The 18,827-nt window shown below is 39.7% G+C and overlaps 1 protein-coding gene across 1 annotated transcript; it reads right to left on the bottom strand.

The window, feature by feature from the left end:
* Positions 1–519: 519 nt before the first annotated feature.
* CEP57L1 (centrosomal protein 57 like 1) lies at positions 520–13,818 on the bottom strand. The gene is made up of 11 exons (XM_069851700.1): positions 13,697–13,818; positions 11,536–11,680; positions 9,634–9,801; positions 8,903–9,024; positions 8,399–8,515; positions 8,038–8,115; positions 6,184–6,282; positions 5,375–5,452; positions 5,042–5,271; positions 2,932–3,076; positions 520–805 (listed from the first exon to the last, which is right to left on the bottom strand). Exons 1-11 carry the CDS (start codon positions 13,733–13,735, stop codon positions 581–583), a joined length of 1,446 nt encoding a protein of 481 aa, XP_069707801.1. The 5' UTR covers positions 13,736–13,818; the 3' UTR covers positions 520–580.
* Positions 13,819–18,827: the final 5,009 nt, after the last annotated feature.

The raw sequence follows: 18,827 nt of genomic DNA, 5'->3' as shown, positions 1-18,827 counted from the left end.
CACTCTCATGCTTTCATGGTCATGGTTTAACCAAGTCATGGGTTCTACTTCCAATTCCTAGCTGTCTCTAATACTGTCAATAAAGTGCATAGAATAATAATATTAATAATAATGACAATGTACATAAATAACAGACAATACCTCTTTTTCTGCCTCATTTGCAATGATCAGACTCTTCAGTTATTAGAGGAAAAAGGACCACTGTTTTTATTTTAACAGAAGCACTAGCCCAGGTCATTCTGGAAAAGTAAGCTGTAAGTATCTCCTTGGCAGCAGGGGGGCACCAAAGATCACAGACTATATTAAGGGTAAGAAATGTATACAATTTTATTTGACAAGTTAACGAGTAAGCATTTCATTAATCCATTAAAATACTTACTTGTAGGTCAGTGTAGTTTATTTATAGCTATCGTACATGAATGTTAATTCTGAGGTGAACAAAGTGAGCTATTAATGAGTCATTTAGAATGTGTATCTATATCTATGCTATATATTTTTTATTTTTAAAAGGTATTGTGAAATTAAAAATTTACTAGCTGTCAGACAACTTCAAAAACTTCTAATACAGTGAACTTCGGGACTATTGTTCCCACATGATATCATCTTTTTTCAGTGTTGATTGAAGTTTCTGCACATTTTTTAGCAGCTGAAGAGAGTTTCTGCTTCTCTGCCCAGGACAAGATTTAGACATTCTTTCCTTTATAGTGACTGCAGTCTCCTTTGCTTCCTTTTGGTCACCACACTTTAGTTTGACATGCGCTGCCCCTGGCTTCAGTTTCTGGGTTTTTCTCTTTAATTTCTGCATCTAGGAAGAAAGAATACTAATTAGAATGCTACATTCTTGGAAGACCTACAATGGTAGAGCTCACTGAACTTCTACCAAACTTCAAACCAAAGATGTCTAAGAGACATTAAGAGAAAAAAAGCTTAAATCTATTAATCTTGCACACAGTCTTGCTGTAACAGAAAGCACTACAGAAAACTGGCCTCGCTCACGTAAAAAGCATTAAAGAAAACTGACCTCACCCACATCCAATAGTTTGTTGAATCTCATCACTCCCTCAGGGAAAAGTGCTCACTTCAGAGACAGAATATCATCTGTTACAAATTAATATTTACAACAGCTTTTTTCCATTTCAGATTGTACTACCATAACCACAAAACCCCACAAAAAACCTATAAAATGTATACTCTTTATTGTCAGTTACTGTATCTCAGCAGTTTACTTTGAAGCCTCATAAAATAAGAAAACAGAACAAATAGGATTGATTGCTAAAGAATGATTTCTTGAATGTCAAATAATAAGTCTTGACTTGCACTTGGCATGAAAAAGTCAATCCCAAAGATAAAATAAGGCTGGAAGCATTCTATAAGCCATTTTAGGCTTTTAGTCTATTTCTAAAAATAACGAACTTTAATTGTATTCTAGAACATATTATTAACGGTGAAACACAAAGATGACTACAGCATTCTTATTGTGACAGGTTCTAAAAGCATACATATGCATTAGAAATGTCAAGATTGGTCTGTACAAAATACAAATAGAAAAGTCTGCATGCAAAAGCACCAGAAAAAATGATATAGGCCAAGGGTTGTGCCCTGTATAGATAACCAGGACATGATGGACAGTAATGGAAGAATCAAACATGAAGAATGTGCTGTTTACATCATGAGCCTAAGACTTGTGTTCTGATAAGGATGTACCAGAGCACAGAAGACTTGCTAGTAGTTCTGCACCCTGATAATGCGCAAGGACGACAAGCTTGCCCCACATTGTATGTGCTGTTCCTCGTCTCATCATCCCAAAATGAAGGCAGACTGCAACCACAAAGATATACAAAAGGAAGAAACAAAGATGCCATTGTTTTCCACTGTCTCAGGTTACTGGAGGATGAAGTCAGTAGGATTCTGAGGCAAGGAATAACACTGTAATTGTTGGCTTCTCAAGATTGTAGGAGATTTATCCAAAAAACCAGTTGGCATTGCCAAGAGAGATAGTGAAGACTTAACGGTCAGTATCTTTTGTCTGTATTGCCAACATGCAACCCTACTTTGACATAGGCACCTTTGTGCTTGCAATTACATGAACAATGAAAGGTTTGAATGCGTAAAATCTATCAAAGAATAAAGGTGTATAAAATTGGTCAGCTTTAAATTAACCATCACCTTCCCTTTCATAAGGTCTCACACTGAGTTTTGTTTTGTTTCCTATAGAAGTGAAGGTGTTAGGTGAGTCTGTTTGTCCTGGAACATAAGATAGAAAGCTACCAGGTAGAACTATGGCTTGCATTTCTAATTATATGTTTCAAACCAAATTGCTACAAAGGGGTTAAGCTCTCCATCTACAGAAGAGTGATTTTATACGGGCCTGTATGAAAAACTATTATCTATGGCTCCAAAAAAAAAATACTGACTGAATGAGTACAGATTAGGGGTTAAACAAAACTGAAAGACTTGTCTGGCTATGACTTTGGAGAAGCTGTGGTCAGCACACTATTTCGTTCATGAAAAGCTTAAATATTTCAGTAATATAAAAGATATTTAATCCAGTCTGTACAGGAATTATAGCTTATTTCTCATTCCTCAGAGGGACAGGACACAAATAAATGAAATCTCAACAGCTTTTCTTAACACAGTACACAGAAGTGACAGACTGAGCAACCCAGATCTGAATTGCTGAACTGCCACAGGGCAGGAAGTTTTCACACTAATATAGATACATAGCTGCCAGTTGTAAGCACATTTTCTTAATCAAAAGAAGGAATTGGAGGTACAAGTACACCAAGCTACTGGTCTAATTATAATCGACCATACTGGAACAGCCTGGTTTAATCATTCCAGTGACATTCCAGTTAATGACAACAGGAGGCAGAGTCATGGCAGCCTTCCACTGGAGTGCTACTAGGTAGAGAGTTTACATCATATTCTTACACGAGCCTGATGATTTTTCATCATGGATATTTGTTCTCCTTTAATCTCAATTTGTTTTAGAAGACAATCTAGCTCCCGTTCTAGGTCTTCATGAACTTTGGAGTCTTGAGTTTCCTGTATCTTCTTCAGAAGTTCATGATGCTCACTATTAAAGACAAGAATGGAACATTAAGTATTCATTATATAGTCTCTAGGATTTCTTCCAGTACTTTCAGAGTATTGCAGGAGTTGCTAGCCATTTTGTCCAGGGTACAGCAATTTAGCATTATTTATCCCCTCACACAACACACATGCCTCTGGAACATATCCATACTAGAAAAGTTTTTCCAGTGGGTCTGATTTCCTTGTTCCAAATTTGCAACTTATGTGCATCTTACTCCTCTCCCTTGCCACAGTTACAACAACTACATGCATAAGAGCATGTAAAATGAGAATTTGGAAATTGAACAGCAGCTAGGCAGCATGGTATTTTAACTTCCTGCCTGATTTAGCGCAAAATCTGAAAGCTTAGTATAACACAAGAAAGTATTGTTTAGACTGGTACATTTAATTTATAGATTTCCTAACAGATAATCCAAATTAAAATATTCTACTGAAAAAGATTCGCAGTAAGGTGTGTTGGTTAATCAAATTAACTGCATAATCAAAAGAAATTAGAATCATAGAACTATAGAATCATAGAATCGGAATCACAAATTGGTTTGGGCTGGAAGGGAGCTCAAAGATCATCCAGTTCCAACTCCCCTTCCATGGGCAGGGATACCTCCCACTAGATCAGGTTGCTCAAAGCCTCATCCAGCCTGGCCTTGAACACCTCCAGGCATGAAGCCTCCACGACTTCTCTGGGCAATCTGTTCCAATGCCTCATCACCCTCACAATAAAAGATTTCTTCCCAATATCTCATCTGAATCCCCCTTCTTTCAGCTTAAAACCACTACCTCTCTTCCTATCACTCCCTGATAGAGTCCCTCCCCATTAATAAAATTGTGTAGATCTACTTGATCTCTAGATTTCTGAACTAGTCAAAACCAAAGACCCTTGATAAGATCTTTACAAAGGTCACAGCTTCTTTTTTGAATTCTGACTAACTGCTGCTCCTTGACAGTTTAATTAAAGCAACTGGTTGTTGCTATTAAAAAAAAAAAGCAACCCATCCTTCAATTGCTATGAGTAAGTCAAAGCTTTTTGATTAAGAGATTGGTTGCCAGTTTAAATTTTGCCACATGAAAGGGTTTGTACCAATGTCAACATCTTAACTGGTTTAACCAACACATCCACCTCTGTTCAAATCACAGCTCATCATGCTGACATGTCTACTATGACCAGCTGCATAGCTTTGGTCCACAGTTCTACAAGTTTGCGTTAATGGGAAGATCCCTAAGAACACAAGTTGTAATCCACATTTACTTGCATGGCTAGAAAGATGCATACACTCCCATCTAATGTGTAACCTTCTTCCACACCCTGCCCATTTTCTTGCAGGAGACTGTCCATCTTTCACAACCCTCTTACAGGACTGGCAAGTTCTGATATCAACAAGGAAAGGGAACAAACGCCAGATCGTCTCAGCACAAAGACCCATCAGGTATGCATGTATGGAGAGAACACAGTAAGAGTGAGGACAAAGCAACATGCTAGATGTTGTGGCATGACTATTCCCGCCACAGCTGTACTAACCTATTCTGCCACAAAGACTGATTGCATGTTGCAGGCTTTCTCAACATAAACACTGCCTTTGCAGTCTTCTCTGGGAGAACGTTCTCAGTCCACTCTCTAGATCTCAGAATATTTTTTAAATTTCTAAAAAGCACAGGCCTGAAAAGACTTTCTATTTGCTGCAGCTGTTACTTTATTAGCAACTTGGTTAAATACAGGATGTGGAAGCAGAAAAACCCAGCTGAAGAGTGTATGGCTTGCTCATAAGAAACACCAGGACAGACAGAATTTTTTTTAATGAGAAAAGTCCCACCAGTCAGGCCTGCTCATGCCATCCTGTCAACTAGTAGTCATACACTTAAAACAGCCTAGGTTCGACTATAGCACACCGGTAGCTTCACAGGGCTATCACTGAAGTCACTTCTACTCATAACATCAGGCATGAGTACTCACAAGCTCATTTGGCCCAGCTCATCTTGTAGGGCAAACAGAAGGTCTGAAAAACTTCTGGTAGCAGTAGGTAATGTGGAACAAGAGGATACAGATTCTGAAAGTGCACTGCGTCCTGAAATCCCAGATGTAGCTCCTCCTCGGCTTCGTGATGAGACACGTGGATTGCAATGCTTCACAATATGCAACACACTTTGTATGTTTGCAATAACAGAATGGCTGGAACTGACAGACTTAAGCAGAATTAAGTGGTTTACAGAAGCGATTAACAGTTACAGTAAAAAGACTTATTCAAGCTGTAGATGCCATTTAGCAAGAACATTTGGTTGCACTCACCTTCCCAGCCACAAAAGGTAGTTCACCAGCCTTTACATGTAACTGTGAAGGGTCTATTTTCTTCATTGTGGTATTTTTCTGCCAGAAAATAGACAGGACAAGTAAGACATGAAATTTCAGTCTGTGGACCTAACAGCACAATCATAAACTTTTTCTTTTAAAAAATATAAGTAAAATTCAAATAAACAAGCAGTGAAATGCATCATCTTAGTTTCCCTCAATTCCTTTCTGTATGTCAAAGGAGTAGGACTTTCCAACAGCTGAGATAAATAAATTTTATTTCAGGCGCATTTAGCAAATAATTTAACAAATGGGTTGACATTAAATAAACTGAATATTGCTTACTTAAGTTTGCAAAACCACAGTTGCAAAATTTTGACTGACCTGTAACATGTGTTGCAAAATGAATTATCTTGATTTCAGCAATCCCCTCAAAACACACCATCTTATGATGTCTGCTTAAAATTCCCTTGGAAACTAATTTTGCCAGATGAACTGAGAGGCAGCTAAGACAGAACATGGGGGATGGCAGTAAGACTATAACAGAGGTTATTGTCATGCGGGTAAGGGAGAGCTTTCCTCTGAAGTGCTACTAGCACTAGTCCAGTTTTAATTAACAAAGGAAACAAAACAAAACAAAACAAAAAGAAGAAAAATAAGAGGTATTCAGCACTGTTCTTCACTTGGGAAATGGAGAAAAATGCAGCAGACAAATCAAGTGCCTCTTAGATCACCATTTTTCACAAATTCCTGTCTGTGCAAGTCAGATGCCATCAGCAACAGTGTGCTAATAAAAGGTTTCATGTTACCTTCTTTGTTTTTTTCTTCTTCCCATTTTCCTTTTTAGGTTTATTTTCAGGTGTTACTGAAGACATCAAAATTCTCTTTATCTCAAATCCTGTTTGAAGCTATAGGAATAAGCAAAAAAAGAGAACAACTATTTAATGTAATATTAGAAGTATGAAATCATATGGTCTAATTAATTCCCTCTTTCATGCATGGATGAGAACCAATTAAGGTCACTGTAGACTGTCCTGCTTGGAAGGCATAAGCTACACTTAAAAGCTGTACAGATGATTGCTAGGACGGCAATGTATCCAGCAGATCTTGCAGCTCTGTCTTGGAAGTCCTCATTTTCAGATTCAGCTGCAGCAGCTGTATTTTTCCACTGCGTCAACAAGCAACTAAGATAAGCCAACCCTGCTGCATGCTGGAGATCTGATCATAAAATCCAAAGCATATGAACATTTTGATTTTATAATCTGGGGCAGAGAGAACTGAGCCTGTCTGTGTAACACTGAGGTCAAATCTGCTGGACAATCCTCGGGTTGCTCTGTAGTTCAAAGTTGATATAAAGGCCTATGATAAACAGGATAGTAGCCATTCCCAGTTAAACATAGGACAAGGACGTTTTTGCATGTGTAACAGTTCCAGCTAAACAATGCTGGAGGTCCATCGAAAACTGAGACTATTCTGGCTTTTCTGGCATCAAAAGGAAGTAAGCAACCCTGCACCCAGTGTTTCCCAACCCAGATCCAATAGACCTAAATCAATTTTACAGTGAACTAAGATGGTACTAATATTAGTTTAGGACTCAGTTTACCACACCTAAGCTCTTTCTTGAGCAAATGTTTACAATATTGCTAAGGTCAGACTATCTGCTCTGGGTCCGTCATTCTTACCATTTTTCTGAGAAAATAAAATTTCCATTCTAGGCTTTCTGCTCTGCAGCATCAAGCAGTTTAAGCAAGAAACCCCAAAATCTGCAAGTTTTCGACTGTATCATTCTGCTGGATCCTAGAGTTGGTCAGATACTGGGGCTACAATCTGCATGTTATTTCAAGCTTCCTAGCCTGATGAAAGCCCATCATCCTTGGAGGTATAAAAACTCACAGCAGTGATGAATTAATTTAAGCTGTCTGCTTCATTTACAGCTGGGTTGTGTCAATATTATTCTTCAGCTCTGCATTCTCCCCCCCTATCCCAAGGGAATGCAAACACAACTTCTCTCTTTCAAAACGGCTGCTACTTCTCCACGAAGTTAAGTGTGGAATACTTGAAGATACTTAGCCCCTTTAACAAAAGGTTCCTTTGCTTTTGCTCTCTTTGGCAAATATTCCTTTCTCAGATGGATGGTAGCCCAATAAACTGACAATGGCTTCCCAAAACAATGAATTATTCAAGCTCTCACTTAATGAACAATGTAACAGTATCACTGATTAAAGACTTTTCCAAGTATAACTCATTATATTAGATTTCAGCAGATTGTAATAAAAAGAGGAAAACAGAATAAGCAGCCTACTTGAGGTATAAGGTCTCTTATATGAGCACTTTCTAGTTATTGTAAGTTAAGGTTATTTGATTCAATTGCAGATTATCTGGAAATTCATTCTCTACCCAGATCACTTACAGCAGGTTTGAAGCTGTTGAACTATAACTCTAACACAAAACCAAGTAGAATCCTCCTTGACTGGGGTACGCAACACGCTTGGCAAGCCTTCTACTATGTAGCTTATAACTGGTCTAGGTAGTATTCCAAGAGTTCTCCCTGAGTAGTAAACATGCAGAGTTTTAATGTAATTTTTAAAAGGGTATTTTGGACAGAGAGGTAAGATTTTTTAAGTAATAAAAATAAGGGAGAAAATAAAACCTTTTCAGACTACCTGAGCAGCTTTGTCTTGTATTAGCATTTGCTGATGCTCTTCTTTGCAAAGCTTTTCTTCCAAGTGTTTGATCTTGTCCTGAATTTGAAGGTGAGAATGATTAGTCACGCTTAAGTTTGACATGCTGAACCAAAAGTCTGAAGTAGCTTGCAGTTGTAATCTGGGATAAAACAAGACTGTAGAAACTTTTAAAGGCCAGACTGGAAAAAAGATTCATGCAAACGAAGCCAAGGCAGCGTTCAGTCAGGTACACTTTATGATCTTAGTTTTAACAGAGGAAACTTTTGCCAAACTTGGTACTAATAACAGTATGTCATACAAATTATATCAAATGAAAAACTTCCTGACTGTCACTGCTTACTTCTACAATTCTCTGAGTAGCACCAAGTTTAAGACATTCCTTTTCTAGCATTTCAAGCTTCTCAAATGTTGCATGCAGTTCTAACTGGTTCTGATCTTCCTCTTTCTGAAGCTGGGCCTGGAAAAAAGCAAGCAAGAATGGAGTTGGCAGCTGACTGAAATTGTTTTGGACAGCAAAAAACCCAAATGCACTACAGCAAAGCTTTTTAACTAGTTTAAATTTCATGGTTTTTAAATTGCAAAGTGATGAAAAATACCAGGCACGCAAAGAAGCCTTTTTGTCTAACAAATGCACAAGTATTACTGTGGTTTCGCTCATTAAGAGTTCCACCTAGAGAGTCTTTTCATACAATTTGTTGAATGGCTGTCATCAGTCAGATAGTAAATTGCTTCTGCTTGCTACAGAAGAGCTGAGGAGAAATGATAGCCATAAAAAAGTTCTGATCTTACAAATTTCTATACTTTTAAACTATATCATTACTTTGTTAGTAGGCTAAAAGACTACCTGTTGTCCTAAAACCATTTTCTTTTCCAATTCTGCACTGGAAACCATTTTTCTCATGTAATCCAGCTGTTTGTCCAGCAGGGAGCAGCGAGATTGTGCCTCATTTAACCGCACATTTACATCTACAGAGAGAAACAAAGACTTTCAGTACGGCAGTGGGAGCTACATGCACAGCCAGTCTGTCATCACATTGACAAACTCTCTACCTTGAAAATATGCGAGAAAAGTTTTGCTAGTCTGAACAAATGATGTGGTTAAAATATATCTGATCTCTAAGACATGAGAATCAAGATGGTTTTCCAGAGCTATTCCCTAATATGAATTACAAAGGTATAAGCACTACAGTTACTTTGATTTATATCAGCAGATATCTAACCGGATTTTGGTTTTCATCCCATCTCATCACTTTTCTCAAGTTAGCAGTGTTATACTTGTAAGCAGCTGCTTGCTTGTAAGAGTTAAACATACTGCCTGAAATCTACTTATTCTTTAAAACAGCTTTATGGGTTATGCAATACTTAGCTACTGTATCTAAAAACAACCTACTGTATCTGAAAACAAGATCTCAACTGGATTCACAATTATCAGGCTCCCGCCCCTCCCCAGTTCTGAAGAAAAAAGAAAAGGGGGGCACATGCGTTAATTAGCAGCTTGTCAAAATAAACAAACACTCCTCAGATTATATAGTCTTGGAGCTGCTGCAGCCACATCTTATTGCTCAAGAGAATTACCTTTCCTCTGTTGCATCAGCTCTTGATGTGCTATGTCCTTTCTGCAGGATTCATGTTCTAAGGTCTTCTTAAACTGAGCAGCTGCTATGGAGAGGCGGCACAGATTATCTTCAGCCTCTGATTTCTCCAACTCTAGACAGCGGATCTTTTCTTGAAGAGTTTTCATGGCTGCCACCAGAGTTAGCAAACAACACAACAGTTACATCTTAAGTAACAGTTCATATTATTATGACTACTTTTACAAAGCACTTCAAACAGCACAATACTACCTAAATTGTCTTCCTAGGATCACCCCTAAAATGAATTATATTCCCCAGCAGTACACTAACACATGCAGAACATATCTGAGAAAAAAATGGATATATTTTACTGCATTACTGAGGTATAAAGCACAGGTTCTATGAGCAAAACTGTTTTCACTCCAAATGATATCGAGCATAAAGAAATTGTGGCAAATCAAGTGTAACAAACCCTGGGACTTCTGTTTATATAGAAGCAGGGAACAGAGGGGTATCCAAGTTAGATCACAAGTTTTGATGTGATGCAAAAGCTGTAGACAGATAGAAAAAAATAAAAAAGGACTCAGGACAGCAGGGAAATTAGATCAAAACGATGTTCTAGTGGAGGATGCATTTTAAAAAACTTTATTGTTTCAAAAGGTAAAAGATTCAATGTCTCGTTTCTTATATTTGATGATTCCTTTAACCACAGAAACAAGTCTACAAGATTTCACTTTAAGCCTTAAATCTGTGTCTGTCAAAATTATACCAAAACTAGAAGTTGTGATTTCAGCTACAAGGAAAAATCTACTAGCTCTCCCAAAACTATACACAGTCATGGAAGTTCAAGAAGAACAAGACATGTTCTGTACAAGTCAAGGTTCTCTTCTGACATTTTATAGCCTTGATAGTTTCCTTATAATATTCTCTCACTAGAAGAACATCCAGTCAATATTGCCAGCTCCATGGCAACTCTCATCAGCTTATCACAGCCCCATTGAAATAAGACTGAAAAAAAAAAAAAAAGGCAGAAAGTAGATACCAGAGAGCAGAAAAATGAAGTGGGACCACTTCTTACATCCTTTTATTGGCATGCCAAACATCTCTTTACTTAAACACTTGGCTGTATAACATTTAACTGAATATTTTAATCCCGAAAGCCCAAACTCTGCATGACAAAGGTTTACAACAGAAGTCACAGATTCTTCAGAGAAAGAGCCATGATCACACCCACACTCATAGGCTATGTCTATGTAATATTGCAAAATCATCCATGTTAGTAAACCTAGTATGGTATCCTTGTGTTTCACTGAGCTCTCCAGACATGCCAAACCACTGAGTATTTGTCCTGTGAACCCTAGGAAATAATCATCAATTAAAGCACAGGATCATCATAGTGGACCCATATTTCATACAGACTAACTTTCATGCTGCTAACATTCCTGAGAGCCTGCAATACTCAAAAGTTCTCCCAAGGAATCGTACCACACAAAACCTCTGATAAGTGATTTTAAGCTAGAAGGAGTCAAATAGCACCATGAAAGCCAATTTCAAGTCAGTGTGCCATACTAATGATGTTTGTTTTACTGTATTTAAAGTCATGAACTGCTTCTGCTGAGTTTGAAGCATTCTCCTTTCTTTTAGAGGAAGTCTGAAGTTTTTAAGTTAAACAATTTTCAAAGCCAAAGTTTGTAAGGATGTTAGAAGACTTGCAGCAGTTTCCATTCCAGACATCTGACTTCAAGGAGACTACTCCCACAGGACAAATATACATCCTGTCTCAATGTCAGTCTGATAATCACAGCAAGTCATTGAACTGAGTTAAACAGAATGGGGAGTTTGCTCAAGAGGTTTCAAATGGAACAATTAAAAAGACCACTATAAAGACATATTTTGGCTTTACCTTGGTTATTGGAGAGAGAAAGCCTGTCACCACCAACAGCTGCCAACTTCTTTGATTCTATACAAGCAAAGGCTGCAGGAAGCATCTTATTTGATGGCTGAAGAAAGCTTCCTATGAAACTGTTCTTTGATTCAGAATCCACAGCCTGTAAAAAGAGAGCTACTTGATGCCATTATCTCTTTAACGGATTACATAACTTTTCAGGTACTGGCCTTGTCCCTAACTCTCTTTATATGAAACTGGATCATGTGCACCAAAAACATAATTCAAAAAAAAACCAAAACACACCCTCAGATGAATCCTTGTATTTTAATGCAATTACAAAACAATGCCCTTCATAATACTAAACATAGCTCTCCTCAACCACTCAAAATTTTCTAAGATTTTTCTTGGTGCTTTCTAATAAACTATGCTGATTTTTGTCCTTTTAAAAGTCAATTATTAACTTTCTCTATTACTTGTTTTATGGACTTCAGTATCTGCCTCTCAGCACTCCCTGCAGAGTAAGCATTCCGAGTTTTACAGCCTGTTTTTGTTTGCAGCCTTAGTGCTCTAACACCTATCTTTTTAGGTATGGCTTTATTTTTGATTAAGACATAGTTCTCTACATTTAATACTGAGGTAGCAGAACGATATTTAACATGCAATATCCCCAGCATTTTCCCTTTATTAGGTATGTGTTAAGCCATGTTTTTCCACTCCCTTTCTGCCCCACCCTTTCTCATTCTTTACTTCATCAGAAGCACATTTGAAGAGAGTTTACGTCCCTCAAATAGCAATTTTCCTTGATTCTCAAGACACAGACAGTGAAACTGGCAGAAAGTGCGTTAGTCTAATACATGCTCTAGAACGCTAAAGCAAGTTTTAAATCACACCACAGCTATCTAGGAAAGTACTACCAAGCATTTCATGTGATATAATGTAAGTAATGAAGAGTGTATACAGGTTCAGTTGACAGAAAAACAGCTTGTATGAAGGTTCAATGATATAACAACTACAGTATCACTCCAGTTTGAAATATAGGGCGTGAGACTGGAACGGCCTTCCCATTTTAGCCAGTCTACTTACAAACACATGTTCCCAAGAAAGTCACACGAAGGAGTTATCTAGCTACAGGCAGAAGAAACCTGAACCAAGACTGGAACCTGCTGGTAAAGCACACCCCAGGAAAACCATTTATGGGTGGATGGGGAAGAAAGTTTTCAATAAAGGAAGAGGTTTCCAGGAACAAGTCTTCCAGCACTGTTTCAGAAGCCATATAAAATAGAAAACTCGGCACCCACCCACATCACCTTCTCAAGATAGACACTAACAAAGGTGCCTGGAAGCACTTACTTCCTCCTCCCAGTTGTCATCACAGACGCGTTGCCATGAACTTCTCTTTGCCAGGGCTGGCTTGACTTGGGCCACCCCAGACACTGCTGCTTTCGTGTGCTAACACCCCTGGAGCAGATCCCACAGCCCAGGGTGGCCCCCCTGGCATCAGCAAGGCCATCCCCTATAGCACTGGCATGACACCCCAGACTCACAAGTCGGGGTCTGCCCAGGCTACCCTTATACCACAGGTCTTTTCTGCAGAGGTCCCTGTGGGGACCCACCTCTGCCCTCCTGGAGCTGAGGCCACAAGCTCTCAGCACTTGTTTGGCAGCGGCAGGCAGCCAGGCACGCTGCCGTCCCTGGCGAGAAGTCCCACCTGCTGACCCTGCCACATTTATGGCCACATAAGCCACTCATGGGCCTCCAGAGCTCCCTCCTGGAGAACTAGAAAACACTGCACAGAGACACCTGACCAATTCTAACAGCCAGCCAGGCCCACCTATTTCCAACAGCACAAGGGGCAGTGAAGGGCACGGAGCAGGGAGCAGCCCAAGTCTCGAGGTGCGGATGAGAGATGAGCCTGGCACGGCATGATGCACCATCATGATATTGCACAAAATAAGAAATAACCAAAACTTACCAATTTTCACATTGCCTCTCAACACCTACCCGCTGATGAAAAAGACTAGCTAAAAAGGTCCACAAAAATACACATATAAGCATGCAACAGGTTTCCTACCACTGCTGTGAAGAGAGGAAGGCAACTTTAGGAACTCCAGAGGAAGAGGGTGGTTGTTGCTCACACTACCTAACCTTTTGTCCGTCAGCATAAGTGGAGACTCACTTTTCCGATGTTCTCCGGTGGAGCACAGCTCCCTTGCATGCCTGCAGCTGCTCTGCATCAATTCCTTTCCTTATTACTGTCACACAAACAAGTTCTGCTGTTTCCAAGGAGATGAGTCTGTGGACAGTTGTAAGGAGGGCGGTGAACTGAAGCAAATAACGAATAAGAGAGGGAGGGATTAAAGTATCGGAAAACTTGTGCAGACCCACAATTTTGCCAGCACAGCAGAGGGTAATATGCACCCTGCGACTGGAGGGGGGAGCACTGTGAGCTGCTCCTAAGAGCCCAGGCTTAGCAAGGGGTGTGAGGGAATATAATGCTTCATGAATGAGACACCTGTGTTTGCAGAGCCTCTGCTGTGGACATGGTTATGGACACCTTGCTTTGACACAGCTTTCTCAGACGCAGAGACTGTGTGAAGCTGAGGGAACAGTTGCAATAATGCTTGGAGGCTCTGCAAGCATAATTACTTCAGTAGAGGTGCTCTAGTGTAGACAAGTCCTTTAATATCCTAGCAGGTAAATATAGTTTATAAAAACCATCCTGCACAGGAATAGTGTCTGCAACGCTGCAGACCTCAGGCAAGGACATGGGCCAGGAAAAGGACCAAGTCACTCTACACCAGCAAGACATCACCAAACATCCTGACCACTTTCAACTCACTAGGACAAGAAATCTACCAGGAAATCATTAAGTAGCTTGACGTATGTCTGGACATCAACTATCCTACCATCAACTTTTTCTCCTATGAGTATTTATGTCTCTATAAAACCATCACAGAGAGGTTTGCTTTTTAAAATGGGTTACACATCCCACAACTGTTGCAAGCTTAATCTACTGCCGTTTAATTCCGTGCTACCCTGGATGCTGGTACACGGCCCTAGAGAGGTGCTTTAAGGAACACATTGCTTCTCAAATGGTGATGATTGCACTAATGTAACTCCATGAGGTTTAGAGGGATTTAGCACTCGAACAACACTTGTTAAAGCAGCCAAAACACCATTGTTTAGACAAGCCCTTGGCTGACGAAAACAGCATGCTCGTTAGAGTTTGGGGAACAGCCAAGGGAGAAGTATGTATATTAAAATAGAGGCTGATAAAATACCCAGGTTACAGGCAGAGGGGAGGAGAATGAGGAAGAAATGCCCGGCTCCCATCTCAGCAGCCTGTGCTGCTGCAGGGAGGGGAGACGCTTGTGTTGTGTGGGGCACATCCAGACTCACTGCCAGCCCGTAGGGTTTTTTTAATCAGAACTGATCCAGCCTGCATCGGTGGACACAGTGGCTTGCTGTTAACTCTCAGCCTGTCCTAGCCACCCATGTTGTCTCCAAACCCGAGCCAAGAGGCTCACAGAGTGTAGTGCCACACGGTTACAATACTGTGCATGGTGCCCAGTGCCAGGCAGAGCAAATTAGCTCTGTGGCAGTACTCCACTAATGCAATTACACTGCCTACCTCCTACCTGGCTGCAGCCAGCATGCTCACCCCTTGTGTGTGAGCATGAGCAGAGCTGGTTCCTTCAGCAGGAATGCTTCTGCCTGCTGGCTCACCATTACATGTGGGCTGGGAGCAAGCTGGCACAAAGGCTGTTGGGGAGCAATCCCATCCTTGGGTCCATGAATATCCCATTTCATCACTTTCATATAAGTATCAATGTGATTTACCTTTACACTATTTATATTTATTTTTGCCGAATATGGCCTGCATTGAGTGCAAGAGTACTAGATCTGTGACAAAAATTAATTAGAATTTTAATTACTGTTGTCTAGCACAAGTAAGTATGTCAACAGAATATTACTGGAATCCTAAATGTTACAGAAAGACCATTTATTACTTATTCACCTTCTCCATCCTGTTCCTCCCCACCATTGCTATCCAGATCATTTAAAAACTCTTTAAAAAAACTTCTTCTGTACTTAAACATACAAAAATGTTTTGCCACATATACGATTTTGTCCTATACTGTAAGGCAGCATGTATTTCAATACAGGGTGGGGGATGATGTGATTGAGAGCAGCCCTGTGGAGAAGGACTTGGGGATGCTGGCTGATGAGAAGCTCGACATGAGCCAGCAATGTGCCCTTGCAGCCCAGAAGGACAACTGTATCCTGGGCTGAATCAAAAGAAACGTGGCCAGGAGGTCAAGGGAGGTGATTCTGCCCCTCTGTTCCTCTCTTGTTAGATGTCTTCTGGAGTATCGTGTCCAGTTCTGGAATCCTCAATGTAAGGATATGGAGCTGTTGGAATGGGTCCAGAAGAGGGGTACAAAGATGATCAGAGGACTGGTACACCATCAGAGGACAGACTCAGAGAGTTGGGCTTGTTCAGCCTGGAGAAGAGAAGGCTCTAAGGAGACCGTATAGTGACCTTCCAGTAACTGAAGGGGCTACAGGAAAGCTGGGGAGGGTCTGTTTATAAAGGCTTGTGGTGATAGGACGAGTGGGGATAGCTTTAAATCAGATGGTGGAAGATTTAGACTAGACATAAGGAGGAACTTCTTCACAATGAGGGTGTTCAGGCATTGTAACAGGTTGCCCAGGGAAGCTGTGGCTGCCCCATCCCTGGACTTGTTCAAGGCCAGGTTGGATGGGGCCTTAGGCAGCCTGGTCTAGTGGGATGCCCCTGCCCATGGCAGGGGGGTTGGAATTAGATGATCTTTAAGGTCCCTTCCAACTTGAAAGGTTCCATGATTCTATGATTCATTCTATGGGGAAAAGCTTTTTCTGCATGCCAACTATAGCAGATTCAGGGAATAATACTTGCTCAACAGTTTTCCAAAAGTATATACTAAAGGAATAATGTGATAATGTAAATGATGCTTCCACTAAGTTCTTGATGTTTGTTACCTTACAGAGATCCTGGCTGATTCAAATCACTGTGAGATCAATCTTTCAGACCCAAAGAAGACATGTTGTCAGAACACCTTTGAAGAGGAAAAAGAAAAAAATGGATCAAAGCATTTTTTAGAAAGAAATGCAAAGATATCTATCTTCTGACCTGACCTACTGGGCATGCAAAATTTATAGTGGTTTTTTCCATAACTGAAAACAAAGTCTCAAAGGAATCTAGGAATGGTTCACAGTTTATCTGGCATATTATAAGAGAAATTTTAAAGAATTGCCCCAACACAGGCTATAGCGAGAAACTCCCAGAATGCTGGCTGCTGCCTTGAATATTCGAGCCAAGACTTGCTGGTGAAAGGTTATGTGAGAAGCCATTTTTGTGACACAGTCCAAATAGGTCTATTTCTTTTCCCCCTTCACTTTCCTTCAAGAACCACGGATAAGTTTGGTTAGCTCAACTAGCAATGCTGCAATGCTCTTTCAGCCTTATTCCTGACAAAGAACAGCCCTTCCACTGACAAAAAGAAATAAATAATGTTCTAGGCAAACTGCATTGTTGTTTTGGGAACACCCAGTCTCCAGCATCCTGATACAACCGCTTTAATCAGCCTGAAACATATGACCTTGCTCAGGACATATCTAAGTAACTGGTGCCTTCTTTAATCTAAGTGGCTTAGAAATGAAGTGGTCACAGCTGCAAAACTAATAGGAAGTCAAACCTCACTGAATCAATAAGGCATTTCAATATGTTTTTAAGTTGAGTCCCACTTTAAATGAATTTAAAACAAATAAGTAAAATTTGTTAGAACAATGAAGGAACTTGGGAGTTTTTTGAAAAACTGACACAATCAAATCCATGGGAGTTAGCTTGTTGTGCAAACTGCAAGAAACAAACTCACAGTCTCAGAACTGGGTATATAAAGAGTAAGGGCCAAGTTACTTCTTTGCTACTACTGTGGCAAAACCTATTCATTCCTGAATTTCAAGCCTTATGCAGAACTTTCATACAATATTTATTTATTTGTGGATTTATTTATTTTATTTGCTTATTTATTTATTTATTTATTGTCTAGGAAGAAAAAGAAATGAAATTACATTCTGTGTTTTCTCATGGCACTATATGTACTGTGAAGTACAATAAAACCTGGTATTTTTGTGAAAAAAACAAAACAAGACAAAACACAACAACCAACCAACCCTCCTAAAACTTTTATTTCATTGTGTCAGACATTGTAAGCATTCATACTGATATTTCCCTAGTTCCTGTTTGCTAGAGAGAAAAGACAGAAGTAAAAAGAGGAAAAAAGAAACTTAAATTAGTTACACAAGTACTTTGGGAACAAAGGAAAGAAATAATCAGGTGGGGAAGAAAATGGGATGTTTTAAAGACATTTAGTGTTTGGTAGGAACGGTTGGACTCGGTGATCCGGTGGGTCTCTTCCAACCTGGTTATTCTGTGATTCTGTGATTCTGTGAAAGACAGTTTTGTTAGGAATGGGTTCTAACCTGATAGTCTATCAAGCAAACTTGGATCATAATGCCATTAGAGTTTTGTTGTTTTCTTCAGTGAGCAAAGCAGACCCATTTTCTCATTAAATTGGGCCTTTGTTCATGAGTGCATGATAAAAACATATTCGATATTTTGTGGGGAAATCAAGTTGTTGCAAACAGTTTTAACCTCTTTGAGCAGATGGGAACTGAACTTAGCATTTGGAGGAGCAGGACTGCAACTTCCTATCTGTTAAAAATCTCTATGTTAGCATGAAAGCATCTGATCAAAATAATTACATTTCTAAGTCTTTAATTAGTCCAAAGCAATTAAACATAACCTTTTTGTAATACACATCAAACATAAAACCAAATACTACAAATGGCCATTAATACACTTTCTCACTTCCCTTGTAGCTCTGTTCCTCTTCTACTTTTGTCTACCTCCACATTATAGTTGCTTTTTCTCTCTCATCTCCTTGCTTTCCCTTGTACTTACACCATCTTATGTTCCTTGCTCTTCTCCCTTTGGTCTTCTTTTTCTGTCACTGCCTCTTCTAGCATAAAAAGTTAGATCTTTCAACAAAGTAAAAAGAGTCATTTTTTCCCACACGAGAATAACTATGAGATAATTATTCACTTCATGCTTAGGACCCAGTCCCAACAGACACTGTTTGCATTTAGTACACTGATGTGGAAACTGAACATGCTCTCCTCAGTACTCTACGTGAAGAATGTGAAAAGTTTCTTTTTCTCCTTGCATTCATTCTCTGCTGATGATGCCATCACACTGTTTTCCA

Source organism: Phaenicophaeus curvirostris, chromosome 2 (genome assembly GCF_032191515.1).
Source record: "Phaenicophaeus curvirostris isolate KB17595 chromosome 2, BPBGC_Pcur_1.0, whole genome shotgun sequence".
NCBI lineage: Eukaryota > Metazoa > Chordata > Aves > Cuculiformes > Cuculidae > Phaenicophaeus > Phaenicophaeus curvirostris.
This window is presented reverse-complemented; position numbering and strand designations above follow the sequence as displayed.

Excerpts from the sequence above, each read along its gene's own strand:
- CEP57L1 (XM_069851700.1), bottom strand. The coding sequence starts at position 13,735 with ATGCAAGGGAGCTGTGCTCCACCGGAGAACATCGGAAAA. Across the intron at positions 6,283-8,037 it reads TACAAGACAAAGCTGCTCAG|CTTCAAACAGGATTTGAGAT; the intron begins GTAGTCTGAAAA and ends TTATTCCTATAG. Across the intron at positions 5,272-5,374 it reads TACCTTTTGTGGCTGGGAAG|TCTGTCAGTTCCAGCCATTC; the intron begins GTGAGTGCAACC and ends ATTCTGCTTAAG.